The sequence below is a fragment of the Populus nigra genome, chromosome 2, assembly GCF_951802175.1.
Source record: "Populus nigra chromosome 2, ddPopNigr1.1, whole genome shotgun sequence".
Taxonomy (NCBI): Eukaryota; Viridiplantae; Streptophyta; class Magnoliopsida; order Malpighiales; family Salicaceae; genus Populus; species Populus nigra.
In genome coordinates this window covers 48,367,513-48,383,355 of record NC_084853.1, presented here as the reverse complement: position 1 = coordinate 48,383,355, position 15,843 = coordinate 48,367,513, and the positions used below count along the sequence as shown (strand labels likewise).

Sequence of the window (15,843 nt, the reverse complement as noted above, 5' to 3'; positions counted from 1 at the left end):
CCACGTTAGCCGTGTTTGGTCGTTTTAAAATATTTTAAAAATATTTAAAATTTTTATTATTTATTATTATGTTTATGATGTTTGCATATCATTTTAATATCATAATATTAAAAATAATTTTTTTTAAAAAATATTATTTTAATATGTTTTGAAACGAAAAATATTTTGAAAAGTAATCGTTATCACACTTCTAAACACGCTCTAAGTAACATACTTGAACTAGTTTGTGAGTTAATTAGATTAATTTTTTTAGATGATTTTAAAAGTATTGAAGATAAATTTAATAATTTTTGTTAAATATTAATTTTAAGATTTGAATATATAAAATTAAAGAAGATGCATATTCTTAATCATCAAATTAACTATTTGAATTTATAAAGCACTATAATGCCATCAAGTAACTCTCCAAGAAGCACTTCCATTTGGCTAGTGTACTCGGATTAATCATCAGATTAGATTTATTTTTATTGACCATTTTCCTTTTGAATATTTTAGGACAAAAAATATTTTGTAAAAAGCTGCTGTCCGTGAGAATCAAGATTTGAACCTCATGCAGGTAACCTAAACTAAACATTTTCAAGACTTGTCAGAATCACAATCCATAATAAACCAAACCAATATCCAGCCAAGGAGGTCCTCTGCTTGTTTGGTTCCATTTAGCTTGTACGCACTCCATGATAACCAGGTCTCTTGCACCGAAGAAGACAATTTTTTACAGCCCTCGTGTATTGAGCTAAGTTTTTAATTGAACCAGGCCATGTATATCCACTATAAATAAATAAATAAATTTAATTGATTTTTGAATTATTCCGACTGAAATAAATAAATAAAACGAGACAGTTTTGGTAAAAGTAGTAGATGAAGACTAGGATGATATCTCATTATCTTGACACGATAACTCGGTAAACTAAACTCATTTTTCGAACCGGTCTCGAATCAAATCACACAGCTATGCTCCAGGCAGGACAAGACAAGAGAGACGGTCAGAGGACTGAGCTTGACTTTGGCAAGGTGTGATGGTCAGTGAATACGGCGTCGTCTTCGCCTCACTTGTGTGGCAGAGACCCCAAAGAGAGGAGGAGGTGGTAGACAGAAGACGAGATGCCTTGTTGCTGCCCGCCTATATCTATCTATAAATCCCTGTGAGGTGGAAATAATAAAGTAGGCCCTGCAGGACGACTGAACATTGAAGTGACTACAAGATGGACCGCTTTGTCTTTCTTTCTGCCCCGTGCTGTGAAATCTACTGATGCCTGCGCTTCTCACATTAATAAAGCAAAAGCATGATGTGGTTTAGTTCGTGTTTGATAAGATGTTTTTTTATTTTTATTTGCTTTATATTTTATTCATCAAATACTGGCCTATACGTAGAGCATAGAGACTTCGTTATGTCTGCTGGGTTTTGCAGGGCATGAGCTGAATATCCCCTTTTTTTGTTTTTAACTAATTTTGATTTTGAAATATACTTAAATAATATTCTTTTTTTTTAAATTATCACATCAAAATTATATAAAAATATAAAAAACAAATACGTTAAAAAAATCAACACCGAGTTATATTTACATTTCTAACAATTTTTTTAGATTTTTAATTAAAATAATATTATTTTGATTTTTAATTTTTTAAGCAAATATATTTTTAAAATGCAAGTAAAAACACAGTAACAAACATATTAAAAAAACATACTATTATTTAATGTGGTGTAACTGGTACCGCCAGAAATATTTGTGTGTTTAATACTTAGTACAGAATATTTTTTATTTAAATGATATTTTTATTTTTGATATAAAAATATTAAATTTATAGGAAAACTATATATCAATTTTATATATTTTCATACGACACGCATTTCAAAAACACAGCCAAACACTTCCTGAGACGCAATGAGAAACAACCGTGTGTGACAAACGAACCCTTAATGGTATCTTGGGATCATGGCGGTATTAATTAAGGAAAAGAGAAGGGAAAAAAAAAGGCAACAAGGGAGCACAGGGTAAAGTAAAAGAAGAGGTCTTTCTCATACACAGATCCCTATGGAATGCAGATAGGATTCCCGGCATTGTTTGCTGGAACTCATTCTTTTTGTTTAGTTTAGAGGGAATTGCTTTGTTCTCTTTTAGATCTTTTCAGATAGAGAGAGAGGATAGATTCAGTAGCAGGAGTTTGGATTTGTTAGTGGCTAGACTTGGTCCTGCGTCCACTATATATCCCGTTCTTCAACTAGCTAGAAAACAAATGAATGCCATGTTGATGCTTCATGGTTAGATTATTTCTTGACCGATCGTTGTCTTGCCCTGCCCTTGCCCTTGCCCTTACCCTTGCCTAAGATTCTTTTGCAACTACGTTAGAATCCGGCAACATCAAAACACAAAAGAAATGAAGTCCATGAACAATGATGATGATAACAATAACCATAATGCAAATTGGTTAGGCTTCTCTTTGTCCCCTCAAATGAAAATGGAGGTTCCATCAGGTGCTGGTCACCATCACCAAACACAGCCTCCCTCTGCAGCTATTCCTACTGCAATCCCAACAGGTTTTTTCCACTCCCAATTACCACAACTCAACTATGGCATTTACTATGGCGTTGATGATCAGGGTGAACATGGAGGGTTCTACTCTCCTTTGCCTGTTCTGCCACTCAAGTCTGATGGCTCACTTTGTATGATGGACGCTCTCACAAGGACACAGCCTCAAGGTTTGCCTAGTATAGTTCAAACATATTATAATACCATGTAGTATATTCTTTTCTTTTGGCTTTTGTTTTGTGCTTGGGATAAATGCTGTTTCTCAAACTTCTGGACTCTTGTGTTTGACTTTTTTTTTAATGTGAAGCAACAATGGTAACTACTTCAACACCAAAACTAGAGGACTTCTTTGGTGGTGCAACTATGGGGACCCATCACTATGAAAGCAATGATAGAGAAGCTATGGCTCTTAGCTTAGACAGTAGTCCTAGTATGTATTATCACCAAGACCCAGATCATGAGCCCAATAACCAAAATTGTCTAAACCATCTTCAACAAAACCCCAGACAGCAGCAGCATCAACACATCCAGGTTCAGCACTACCCATGTTACTCTAACTTTAGGAACAACGAGATGTTAGTAGGAGAGGATGCTAAACAAATGGCTCAGGCGTCAGATTGCAGCCTTAAGCTTCCAAACATGGGAGATGATGGGATAACTGGCATGAAGAATTGGGTTTCGAGAAACTATCAAGGTAACCATGCCATGGAGCAGAAGATGCTTAGATGCATGGTAGAAAATGGAGGTGAATCTGGGCCAAATATTAGCGCAATGGCATATGGGGATTTGCAGTGTTTGAGCTTGTCAATGAGCCCTGGCTCCCAGTCAAGCTGTGTTACTGGTTCTCTGCAAGTCTCACCTTCTGTGAATGACTGTGCAGCCATGGAAACCAAGAAAAGAGGACCTGGAAAGGTGGATCAGAAGCAAATTGTTCATAGGAAGTCCATTGATACATTTGGGCAAAGAACTTCTCAATATAGAGGTGTTACAAGGTTACTACTTCTTTTATCCTCAATCCCTTTTTTTTTTCATTACAATAAAGTCTTGTCTTTGCACGTTAGTTTTTGCACTGCTCTTCCCTGTTGTCTTTGTTTCCTGTCTTGTCTGTGCCTCTGATCTCCTTTCTTTTCTTTTCTTTTTTCAAAAAAATTGCTTTTCTGTCCCTTTGTTTACATTAGATTCTTAAGAACAGATTATTTAATGGATTTTCTTTAATCAGGCATAGATGGACTGGGAGATATGAAGCTCATTTATGGGACAACAGTTGCAAGAAAGAAGGTCAAAGCAGGAAAGGAAGACAAGGTTAGCAAATAAATGCTTGAAAATCAATCATTTTCCCTATGATTTTCTTGTTTTGAATGCTTAATATGTGACTGATTTTTTTTTATTTGCTGGGGATGCCATTTCAAACAAATGATGATGCTCAGTTTATCTGGGTAAGCCTTTTTCATGTATAAAATGATCAGGCATTTTAATTCACGCATACACACGAGTAATATTTATGAAGGCAATCCAAAATATAAATTTCAGGGGGTTATGATATGGAAGAAAAAGCTGCAAGAGCTTATGATCTAGCTGCACTCAAGTATTGGGGACCCTCTACTCATATCAATTTTCCTGTAATGATTTTTACCTTTTTTTATTTTTTGTTCCAATTTTATAGGGGGAAGGGGGCCTCTTTTGCAATTCTTGTACTGAAATTCATTTTTTTTTGTTTCTTTATAGCTGGAAAATTATCAAAATGAAATTGAAGAAATGAAGAACATGACTAGGCAGGAGTATGTTGCTCATTTGAGAAGGTTAGGATCCTTTGCCTTTCTGCATATCCATTCCTTCACATGTTTTGTTCTGAATCTAATTCTTGCACCTTTTGAGCAGGAAGAGCAGTGGATTCTCTAGGGGAGCTTCAATGTACAGAGGAGTTACAAGGTCTTGATATCCTACAACTATATAATATCATATTAATATTGGTCATCTGCATTATGCAATTAGAAGAAAATGATTGTTTAAGTTTTAATTCCTAGCAGACACCATCAACATGGAAGATGGCAAGCTCGGATTGGAAGGGTTGCCGGAAATAAGGACCTTTATCTAGGAACATTCAGTGAGTTCTAGGGCTAATCTTAGTGCTTATAAGGTTGACTTGCTTGCTTGTGCCAATTCTAATATTTAATCAACCTGAAACTTCAGGCACCCAAGAGGAAGCAGCTGAAGCCTATGATGTTGCTGCTATAAAATTTCGTGGAGTTAATGCTGTGACCAACTTTGTCATAACAAGATATGATGTGGAACGAATCATGGCTAGCAGTACACTTCTAGCTGGGGAACTAGCCAGGCGAAACAAGGACATAGGACCTTGTGATGATGCTTCTACGAATCACAGTATTCCTTCTACTCATAACAGCAATGGGGAATCCCTGCCCTCACAGAACAGTGAAAACGAGTCAGACTGGAAAATGGTTCTCTATCAATCATCACAACAGCAACTGGATCACAAAGCCTCAAATGTTATGGATAATTACAAAACTCAGGCTTTCTTATTGTCCCCTGAAAATGTAATTGGAATTGATTGCATGAGCTCAGTTCACCAGCACGAGTTCGAAGACTCATCCAAGATGGGAGCTCACATGTCAAATGCTTCTTCATTGGTGACCAGTTTAAGTAGCTCTAGAGAAGGAAGCCCTGATAGAGCAAGCCTGCCAATGCTCTTCGGAATGCCGCCCTCAGCAGCATCCAAGTTGTTCACGAGTCCAAATGGTGATGTCAACTCTTGGATCCCATCAGCAGCAGCAGCCCAATTGAGGCCTGCAGTATCATCCTTGCCTCACGCCCCAGTATTTGCTGCTTGGACAGATGCGTAGGACTTGCGATGCAAAGGGTTTTTTTGCAAACAGGTTTCCAAAGAAAGAGATTGGTTTTTATTTGGGTTTTCTTTTAGTTAAATTAAACGACACTTGGGTGCATGGGACCTTTGTTCACGAACAAGAGCTTCAAATATTCAAACTCTTCCTTTTCTTGACCTTAATGGTGGAGGGAAGCTTTTAAAAACAATATGATTGGAGTCTATGGAATGATTTGTGCAATATGGGATGACCATTTTCATAATTAGACTCAGCTTTATTGCCTCTCTCAAGTACAGAACAAAACAAATAGAGTATGTATGGTTCTCTCTTTTGCTTTGAGCCTTCGACCATAATGTTTCTGATCTCATCACCAGTACTTCTGGTCCTCCATGTACATAACATAATGATTGCTTCTTTCCTTTATCACTTACCCTTTCTCTAAAGATGGCACTACAATCTACATTAAATTCCAATAATTCCAAAAGCTAAAAGAAAGTTGGGGAGGGTGTGAAGGTGGAAATTCTTGATTCCAGTTTTGAGGATTTTTTACTGGTTGCTTATGTCAGTTGCACTGAGGAAGGCACTTGATGTTAGAAAAAACCTCAAAGCTCTCTCTTTCAAAGCTTACTCCCCTACAAGATAATGATGTTAGGCATAAAAGCAATTTCATGTCCACATGTGGATTCTAATTACCAGTCAGTGTGCTCACACCCGTGTGCTTTCATAATCAATTATGCCCCACAAAAAAAAAAAAAAATTCTCGAATCATTATTATTTGCTTCCAGTTCAATGCAGTTGTCAATTGTATACAAAAAGAGTATGGTATGACATCAAAATCTTCCTGTTTCATTCTATGAATTATTCAGATTGTTCGTTAGTAATTACCAGAACACTAGGAATAAATCGTATGAATCTTCTTGAAATATGAACATAGTAGGAGTCACCTCATGACAGCATTACAGCCAGTCAACACAAGCTGTTCGTCTCCTGACGTAGTAATAATATGATATGTCGCCATGCACTATCGATAATCACAACCCCAAGTTAATATTATTAGCCTCTCAAAAAACGACGTGCCACTACATATAATCATTTAAGTACCTTTTGATGATCTTGATATTTTACGAAATCAGACAAATCTGAGTTCAAGAAATCATAACTCGACGAAAGCTGCCCACCTACCTAACTAATCCATGAATTGAGAATGTATTTGGGACCAAATGTTTGAACTTGACTATACTAGGAAATGGATACAAGGTGAAAACGAGTTTGCCATGGTCTTGGACTTCATTTGTGGTCTGTAAATGCATTAAAAATAGTAGTTCTGTTTGCAGGTGCCTATTTGGACTTTTCTGCGAGGTTATTGATAGCTAGCACCCCAATCCCTCAGCGTAGCTTCTCGTAACATTTCATGCTTGGTCTGGTTAGGAGTTAACCTAGGCTGTCCGGTTGTTGGCCAATGACGTAGCAACATCAAATGTTAAGTTGTTGGGTAAGAGTTAAAGTATAATTTATATTATTTTCTTGATATTTTTTCAAGTAAACATCATTCAAGCTTAAAACTAGTATAGTATTGAATAATTTTATTTAGAAGATAGATTATGAGCTGCTTTGATACAATGTTATAGAATAAGTTCAGTTTATAATTTTGTTGAATGATTATCTTAATATTTGATCTGTATATTCTTTAATAACACTCAAGCAAAAAAAAATTGAATTTAAAACTTATACATATTTATACTACATTATATTATGAATTAATTTTAGTTAGAAAAAAATATAAGAGTGTTGAAACTTAATCTCGTGGGATCATTTAACTGTTAAATCTATAATATCATGTCAAAAACTTTCTCAAATAAAAAATTTAAACTATAAAGCAAAGCTTCAAGCCTCATTGATGATTCTGTATTAGTTGGAAGATGAATACTTCAAATCATTTGATTAATAAAATCCTGATATTATATTAAAAAAAACTATTTTAACTAAAAATAAATAAATTATTAGTTGAGCATTGGTGGATAGTTTTATATTAAAGCTATAACATAAAGGTCACATCCAATTGTCCGTGCACAAGATATTGCTGTCTACCACACCCACGAGAGTTTGGATTCAAGCAATGAAAAGTTGGACCAAGAAAGAAGAGAAGATATTATTCTGTCCGAGGGACCATAAATGGGCTACTGCCTGGAGTAGGAAGAGGTGGCAAACCCATAAAAGCAGAGGGCCTCACGATTTAAGGGTCAAGGCCCTCATCTTCACCACACAAAACTTCCTGGGCCCTTATGTCCCTTGGTAAGACCTCTCACTTTCTCCTTTCCAATTAGAAGATTGCCCTTCAACAGCATGAAAACGCAGCCCCAACAATGTGTTCGTTTGTCGGCGCTCATGTTCAGAGTAGCAACCGAAGGGCTGAGACTCGAAATTACACTGTATAAGAGGTCAGTTTCTGGTGTTATTGTTCACTTCTTTATATAATATATTATGAATTGAAGCAGTGTTTGATTTTTTAATTATATTTTAATATTTTTAATTTAATTCTTATTTTTATAATTTATGATTTTTTTCCTTAACCTTTTATGCTCGACTCATATATTTTTATTTTTATTTATTTTCTCGGTTATTATCTCATAACATATAACATATGTGATTTTTTTTAATTATTAAAATTTTAGATTTTTCTTACTTAACATTGATATTACATGAATATTATTTCTTACATTGACAAAAAATTAACTCGTCTGACTTTCATCTTGTTGGACCACTAGTTGAAAATCAAGTACAGCAAAATCCAACTCCCGCGTTTATATAGAGAGGAAGCAGTACATTTCAGGTGACAAGAACACTTCCTGGTTCTATCATGGAGAGCTCCGGTTAATGTCGTCAGCAAATTTCACCCCCAATTCAGATGAACTGTGGCCCAATTCAGATTACATGATTGAGGGTACAATACAATAAATTATTGGACGTGTTCACGAAGTTCTTTAACTAAACAAAGCGAGAACGAGATTTTGTTGATGAAGTATTAAAGAAAACTTATTAGGGGGTTGAAAATTTAACCTTTCTTCTTCTTTTAAAATTAATTATTTTAGTGCTATTTTGATTAATAGAACTAAATAAATATTTTACATATAAATATTTTTTTAACTCTTGTAAAGTTAATTCAAAAAATCAAATATAAAAATAATAAAGAAAAATTATTTTCTCCACACATTTCTTAACACGAGTTATGCCTCTGTATATAAATTTAGAAAAAACAATTATTTTTTTTAGTAATTATGAGAAGCAATTATAACTCATCTAAATTTATAGATCAAATTCATTTTTTTTTAGTATCCTGGGCCTAACAAAAAAACCAATAAGTGATGCATGCTTTATATGTATATTTGGCTATCAAAAATTGTGTGCTTCGTTGAATTAGTTTAAAACTATAGCCGGAGAACCCTAGCATTGATAGAGTGGTCGTGCCATTTTCCATTTTCTGTTTTTTATTTTTAAATTTTGTAGTTTTGTTTTTATTTAAAAAAAAACAAGAAACTTGTTTGGTTGGACAATTTTTATATATATATTTTTCTTTGTAAAAAAATACATATAGTTCCAATCGGACTGTCGAATTTATGAAACTAATACTCATATTATTCAAAGTTGGAGGATATAGCCCTATCTTTTTTTAGTCACGGGTCGATTCCCGTTCTCGTTAATCACGAGGCTCAAGATGTCTTGAATCTAGTCTCAATTGACTCCTAGAATCCTTTTCTTCCTTAGACACTCTAGATCCAATGTCAGCCTGATTCATAGTAGCTTCAAATATGATCCAAACCCAACTCTTCATGTCCGAGAGACTCGATCTCGTTTGACCCTAGCGCTTTAGGTTAGCCTTTATCCAACCTCTAGGCACCGTTTTGACACGACCCTCAAGCACCGTGTATAGTCTCAACCTGATCACGATCTAAATACTAGTAGTGGAAAAATAAGTTTTGAGAAATTTTAAAAACCACTTTTTTCCGTGTTTAAAAACTGTTGCTTGGTTTTATTTGCTGAAAACAAAAAACGAAATTTTCAGTTTTTTAAAACCACAAATATTTTGATTCTCCCGTATTTGGAGAGTAGATATTCTTTGTTGATTTTTGGATTCATCGATCTGAATCTGGTGGGATGAATGCTCTTCATTATAGTCATTGGGAATTTCTGGGCCAAATTTATGCGCTTTTACACAAGATGTGTTTAGTTATGTTAGCTGGTTTTCATATTTCAATTATTCTCTAGTTGTGCTTATTCCGAAGGTGGAGTCTCCTTCCAATATTAGTCTATTTAGATCAATTCGTCGGTGCAATGTTTCTTATAGAACCCTGATTAAGGTGATAGTGAATCGCATCAAGCCTGCGTTACCTTCTCTGATTGCTCCAACCCAGGTTAGCTTTGGCAGTGACCGAGTTCCCTCGAGACTTACACTCTAGCAAGATATGATTGTGAAAGATTGCCACCAGTCCAGTTTTCACTCACAGTTAGTTCATGAAATTGATCTTCTGTTGTAGCATCAATGGAAGGTTCAGTCTCGGCATATTTTTAGAGAAGCTAGCAGCGCTGCGGATTGGTTGGCTAACCGTGCTCATACTTTGCACTTGGTTGTCACTCGTTTGCTGGACGCTTATTTGTAAAATTAAGAAGCATCCTAATTGTATTTTCTGGGCAAGATTGCTTGATTTTCTGTAATTTATTTATTTTATTGTTGATTTATCACTTTCTTTTACCATTATTAACATGGTTTTTAACTTTTGTTTTTCTAAATATTTTTGTATAAAAAAAACCTTTATAATATATTAGACCTCTATGTTCGAAGGCCTAGCCATTGCTTTCTTTGAAATTCAATTACTATCGAATCTACAATTTGCTTAATCATGGAGTAGTAGTTATATTCTCCGAGGTTCAATTTAAACATTATTATTTATTGGAAGACTTCATTGACAACAAGTAGAATATATAGAAGCGTGGCGATACTGTAACAATGATGAAAAGAGAGAAACCCTACAATCACTAATGCAAGTCTTGTTTTGAAATCAAAAAATGGAAATTCAATTAACTGTGAACTCAGGGGTCGCATTAAGATTTCCAAGAGGAATAAGATTGGTATCGAAAACAATTACAAATAAAAGTACCTAAATGAAAGATAGTGAGGCTACAGTGACTAGATTAGCACGAACAACTATTGACATAATTCGGTGCGCAGCAATAACAAATGGACACTTGGATAGTAGCTTGAGAAGGCAATGTAATTAGGACAAACCCCACCAACGACAATGGTCTTTTCTTGATCTCGAATTCCCTTTCCTTTTCAAATCTCAAGTGATGATAATTAAAGCCAACCTTTCCTAAGCACGCCGTCTCAGGCCTCACAAATTAGGCATGCCGACTCTCCCTTTTGCGTTCTTTAATGGAGGAGCAACGTGACTATGCATTATTGGGGCAGCCCACAGAAAGGAAGTCCTTTGAGCACGAGTAGCTTTATAAACCTTGCATCTCCGACGATTTCTGAGGACTGCACTGCCTAGACATGTGATCCCGACTCGTTCTGGCATCTGCTCGTCCTGGACATGGACCCGCTCCTGTTCAACACGATTTCTTGCTGTGCTTGGAAAGAATCATGCATGTCATGTCCAATTCAAAGACTTCCCTGATCAAAACCTGGAATTATTATTGGTTTATATGTGTTTTCCATTCAAAAGCATCATTTTTATGCGTTTTTCTATCTTTCCAAGCGAATTCCAAGTTGATAAATGAGTTTACCAAACTTTTAAATTATGGAAAAATTTCTAGCATAAAAAATATATCAATTGTTATATTATATCATAAGCATGTTCATAACCGACCAATAATGATACATGTGACGAGGTTAGAGGCTACAAGTTCAAATTCAACAAGCTACTTGTGTTATTCCACGTTTCCTCCTCCTTAAAAAATTATGTATGAGTTGGCAAAATACTAATATTGAAAACGATGACACCAAGGTTCCATTCTTAGTTCAGATTATTTATTTATTTTGAATCAAATTTTTATCTGATCAACTTGATTTTGAATGCACTAATCAGATTAAATCTTTATTTTTATTTAATTTTAAAACCGACTCGAGCTAAGTTATATCATTGGATTTTTAAGTAAACCTAGATTTGACAATCGTAAAAGGGGTTAATATTTGGTACAAGGAAAGAAAAAATGGTCAAGATCTTGCACTCTTTTTTATGTTTTATTATTTTTTAATCAAGGATGGAATATCATTAAATACATCGAAAAATATGACAGAGGCACTCAATACATAAAAATAAATACAATAAAGAACAAATACCCAGCGCAAAACTGATATAGCTTAACGAAAACAAACAAATTGCGGAGGATTAACCAAAATTCTTGAAACCATGTACACAAAATGTTCGTCAAGACCCTCTGGATCGAAGTCTCAAAATCCTACACAAGCTTGCTCCTCGAGAAACAATTTGAGCCAAGGGCTCCAAACACAATTGTTTCCTCGTGTCCGTGGTGAATTCTACCTTAACAAGGCCTTGGATTTCATAGATCTAAATTGAAGTGCTGTGATCATGAGAAGATTGACCTGTAAAATCTTTGAATTTGCTATATTTTATCAAGGGAAATATCCCCTTTTAAAATCTGAAATATTTATCACACGCATACATACTTAATAAAGATATGAAACATAAAGGGAGGACATCACTCGAGCTGGGGATCTTGAAATCGAAGTGTTAGATTAAGATGTTGAACGGACAATTTATTATAAATAAACCCCAAAACATTATATCCATTGACGGAATCAAGGATTTGAATTCATTTATACAAGCTTTCGTCACCATTTTATTCGGAACATGGCGACTGTATCCGACATTTATAATACTTCTTTTAAAAGACAAAACCTATTTACAATGGTAGGAAAATCTTCTTAGTATCTTGAGAAAACTCTTTGTACTTGTGTAGAAAACACTTGATTTGATATCATGATAATCTTTATTTTGTTTTTACATATATATTTAATTAATTAAATAGTATCTTGTTTTTATATTGACTTTCACGTATAAATAAGTATTTCAAATCTTATTTTTTTTAAATTAAAATGATATATTTTATTTATTTATTTTACATGTAAAAATTTATTGCAGTGTAGTTGTAACAAAACTACACTGAAATGATTTATTTTGAAAATGATTTATTTTTTAACATGAGAGGAGAGTATATATAATTCAATATCAATTGATAATTTCTCTTATTCTATTGAATCATTTAACTCACGGTCAAAAACCGACAAAAATCAATCACTAAAATTCATGGTTACATCACCTTCAACGACTTCTACACCTAAGTATATATCACTTGCAATCAAAATTTCCACTCGGTAACTTCACAAAGAAATTCTATCAACTACTTTTTTTTTTTAGAAAAATCGTTGCTATAATCGACAACTAGTCTCGAGACTTGCTGTTCATAACACTTGTTGATAGAGAGAGAGAGAGAGAGAGAGATTACAAGAATAAAAGATCATGTGAATGGTGATGAGTGATACACATATGAGAAATTTTATGGTATTTGAGTAATAAATAATATTTTATTAATTATTTTTTGGATTCATTAAGAAAACAAAAGTTCTAACTAGAAAAGATAAATCTAAAATATTTTTATTATTTTTTATAAGTAATGCATTTTATTCTTTGTTCTCTTTATATTTATTTATTTCTTTAAGGTGAATCCATAAAATAATTAATAGAATGGAATTAATTAGTCTCTTACTACTATAAAATTATAATGTTGAAAACTAGTGGAAGGGAAAGAATCCATTCTAATTTTTTAGGATTTGTGATGGAAACATAATTATGAAAACTAATTTATCATGATGAACTCAATTTTTTTTTGTAATTTAATTTAAATTAAATTGAAAAGAGTATTTACTCAATAAAATCAAGCTACTTAGATTGAATTTTTAATAATTTGATTTGCTCGGTTGATTTCAAATTTTTTTTTTAAAAAATAACATGAAATGATCTGATAATTTATAAATTAATCAAATAATCTAAGAAGCTAGATCCTTTTCGAGTCTAACTGCGTTTCGGATTGAATAAAATATGAGAGGAAGGATGGGGTGAGAGCAGGGAGATATTATTCATCTCACGGATATTATGAGAAAACACTTTACCATCTCCATAACTTTTTACTTTCCTTGAATGGATTAACAGAAAAACAACATCCCAGTGGATCGACAACGATGCCCCCTCCTGGTTCCCTAGGATTGGAACCCTTATCCTTTTTCATTGACCAAAATGCCCTCTATGCTCCAATAACGTGTTGTCACTATCTTGCGCTTCATACGTGCAGGTCACTACCCCACAGAAACCCCCAACACACTCACTTTCACCCAACACACCTCTCTCTCTCTCTCTCTCTCTAGGACACTCTCACACTTCCCTTCACTGCCACCTCCTCTCTTCCCCAATTCCCTTTAAGCTCCAATCCAAACACCAACCATAACCAGCTTCTCTCCCCAATTACCTTTAGCCAAGGTAGACCTTTACAATCAAGAATATTAGTAGTGGAGGAAAAAAAGAAAAAGAAAAAAGAGAGTCCAACTACAAGAACAAGCCCTCTTTACCACTTTGTATCCTGCCCTCATTTCTTGTTGTATATAACAAGAGTTCTCTTTTTTGTTGTTGTCAAAGGTGGGCTTGCCAAATTCTAATGGAAAAAGATAGATACAGTAGCATCCACCCATTCTCTGTCCTTTGAAACTAAGCTTGAGTCGGAGAAAAGAATTATTAAAAGAAAGTGTCTATTTGTCTAAGCCAAGAATCAAAATTCTTTCTTTCTCTAGAATTCTAAATGGGATTTTGGTTAGTGCTCTTGTTCACTTTGTTAACCTGCACAAATCTCTCAAAATCAGATCCAAGTGATGAAGCGTGTTTAACCCATTTAAGCCAATCCTTAAAGGACCCAGCAAACTTACTTCAAAACTGGACAAGATCAAATTTTGCAAGCCCATGTTCTGGTTTCACTTCTTATCTCCCTGGTGCTACTTGCAACAATGGTCGCATCTACAAGCTTTCTCTGACTAGTCTTTCTCTTCAAGGGTCTCTCTCTCCTTATCTTGCAAACTGTACCAATCTTCAGTCACTAGACCTCTCCTCCAATCAAATTACAGGTCCTATCCCCGCGGATTTGCAATCGTTGGTCAATCTTGCTGTACTCAATCTCTCGTCCAATAGACTGGAAGGGGAGATCCCACCACAGCTTGCAATGTGTGCTTATTTAAATGTTATTGATTTGCATGATAATTTCCTCTCTGGTCAAATCCCGCAACAGCTTGGTCTTCTAGTAAGGCTCTCAGCTTTTGATGTGAGCAATAACAAGCTATCAGGGCCAATACCTGCTTCATTAGGGAATAGGAGTGGTAATTTACCAAGATTCAATGCCACTTCTTTTGAGGGAAATAAGGATCTTTATGGCTACCCCTTGCCTCCAATGAAGGCTAAAGGTTTGTCCGTTTTGGCCATTGTTGGGATCGGTTTAGGAAGTGGGTTTGCAAGTTTGGTGCTCAGTTTTACTGGGGTTTGCATCTGGTTGAAGGTTACTGAACAGAAGATGGCCCTTGAAGAAGGCAAGATTAGCAGCCTCATGCCTGATTATTGACACTAATCAGGTATGCTTAGGTTTAATTCAAGATTACTGCCATCACTCTATTCAGCTAAAAAGGTTGGAATTTCATGGAGGTGTGGGCTAATGTTTTTAATTTTATTTCCTCTGATGGGTCATTTTCTTTCTTTTTTTTAGTTAGAAGTTGTATTTTACTGGTTTTTGGAGGGTTTTTGTTTTTTTCTTTTCTCCTTTAATATCCATAACCGTTTTGGTTTTCTTTTTAGAAAAAAAAATCCATTAGTATTTTATGGAACAATGTATAAATGAATTCAAATGAGATACAGTGAAGTTTCTTTCAGTGATGTGAGTTTGATATTACTGTAATTTTTTCAGTTGTGGTTAATTATAAATTATAGTTTTTTTTTTTTAAAAAATAAGATTCAAAGAAAAAACTTTCAATGTGAACGAAATATAAACCACGTCAAAATTATAGATTTTTTTTTAAATTAAAATCTTTTTAAAAAAAGTCTTCAATACGGACAAAACATAAACCACAAAAATAAACGCAACTTTAATCTGAATATGGAAATGTAATTATCAATGTGATGTAGTAGTAATCTATATATCATCATATGAGTGGGTGTGTGGTGCACCTTGGAATTTTGTCAGCAGTGGCCAAAATATGCAGAAAAAGAAGGCAGTAGTGGACAACTTTTTAGTGTCTGCTGCAGAGACTTGGGGCTAGGCTCTGCATTCATTAAAAATGCTCTTTTACCTACTTCTTTTTCTGAGTTTTAGTGCTTTGTGATTGTGAACTAGCAGGGAGACCAGCACCTCCACATGGATTGCAG

The 15,843-nt window shown here is 34.5% G+C and overlaps 2 protein-coding genes across 3 annotated transcripts; both read left to right on the top strand.

Annotated features, from left to right (window-relative positions):
* The first annotated feature begins 2,039 nt into the window (after positions 1-2,039).
* On the top strand, positions 2,040-5,611 carry LOC133681888 (AP2-like ethylene-responsive transcription factor ANT). 2 transcript variants are annotated; one of them, XM_062105072.1, is made up of 9 exons: positions 2,040-2,698; positions 2,836-3,520; positions 3,748-3,830; positions 3,956-3,964; positions 4,059-4,147; positions 4,254-4,327; positions 4,407-4,457; positions 4,556-4,632; positions 4,719-5,611. In XM_062105072.1, exons 1-9 carry the CDS (start codon positions 2,377-2,379, stop codon positions 5,387-5,389), a joined length of 2,061 nt encoding a protein of 686 aa, XP_061961056.1. In that variant the 5' UTR covers positions 2,040-2,376; the 3' UTR covers positions 5,390-5,611. The 2 variants fall into 2 exon arrangements, with proteins under 2 accessions (XP_061961056.1, XP_061961057.1); XM_062105073.1 differs by lacking the exon at positions 3,956-3,964.
* Positions 5,612-13,761: 8,150 nt separating this feature from the next.
* On the top strand, positions 13,762-15,350 carry LOC133681795 (receptor-like protein 44). The gene has a single exon (XM_062104945.1). The coding sequence runs from the start codon at positions 14,240-14,242 to the stop codon at positions 15,044-15,046; it is 807 nt and encodes a 268-aa protein (XP_061960929.1). The 5' UTR covers positions 13,762-14,239; the 3' UTR covers positions 15,047-15,350.
* Positions 15,351-15,843: the final 493 nt, after the last annotated feature.

Bases quoted from the DNA above. Each gene is read 5' to 3' on its own strand.
- LOC133681795 (XM_062104945.1), top strand. From the start codon at position 14,240: ATGGGATTTTGGTTAGTGCTCTTGTTCACTTTGTTAACCTGCACAAAT.
- LOC133681888 (XM_062105072.1), top strand. From the start codon at position 2,377: ATGAAGTCCATGAACAATGATGATGATAACAATAACCATAATGCAAAT. The intron at 4,328-4,406 runs GTTAGGATCCTT...CCTTTTGAGCAG, and splicing joins TATGTTGCTCATTTGAGAAG to GAAGAGCAGTGGATTCTCTA. The intron at 4,458-4,555 runs GTCTTGATATCC...AATTCCTAGCAG, and splicing joins ATGTACAGAGGAGTTACAAG to ACACCATCAACATGGAAGAT.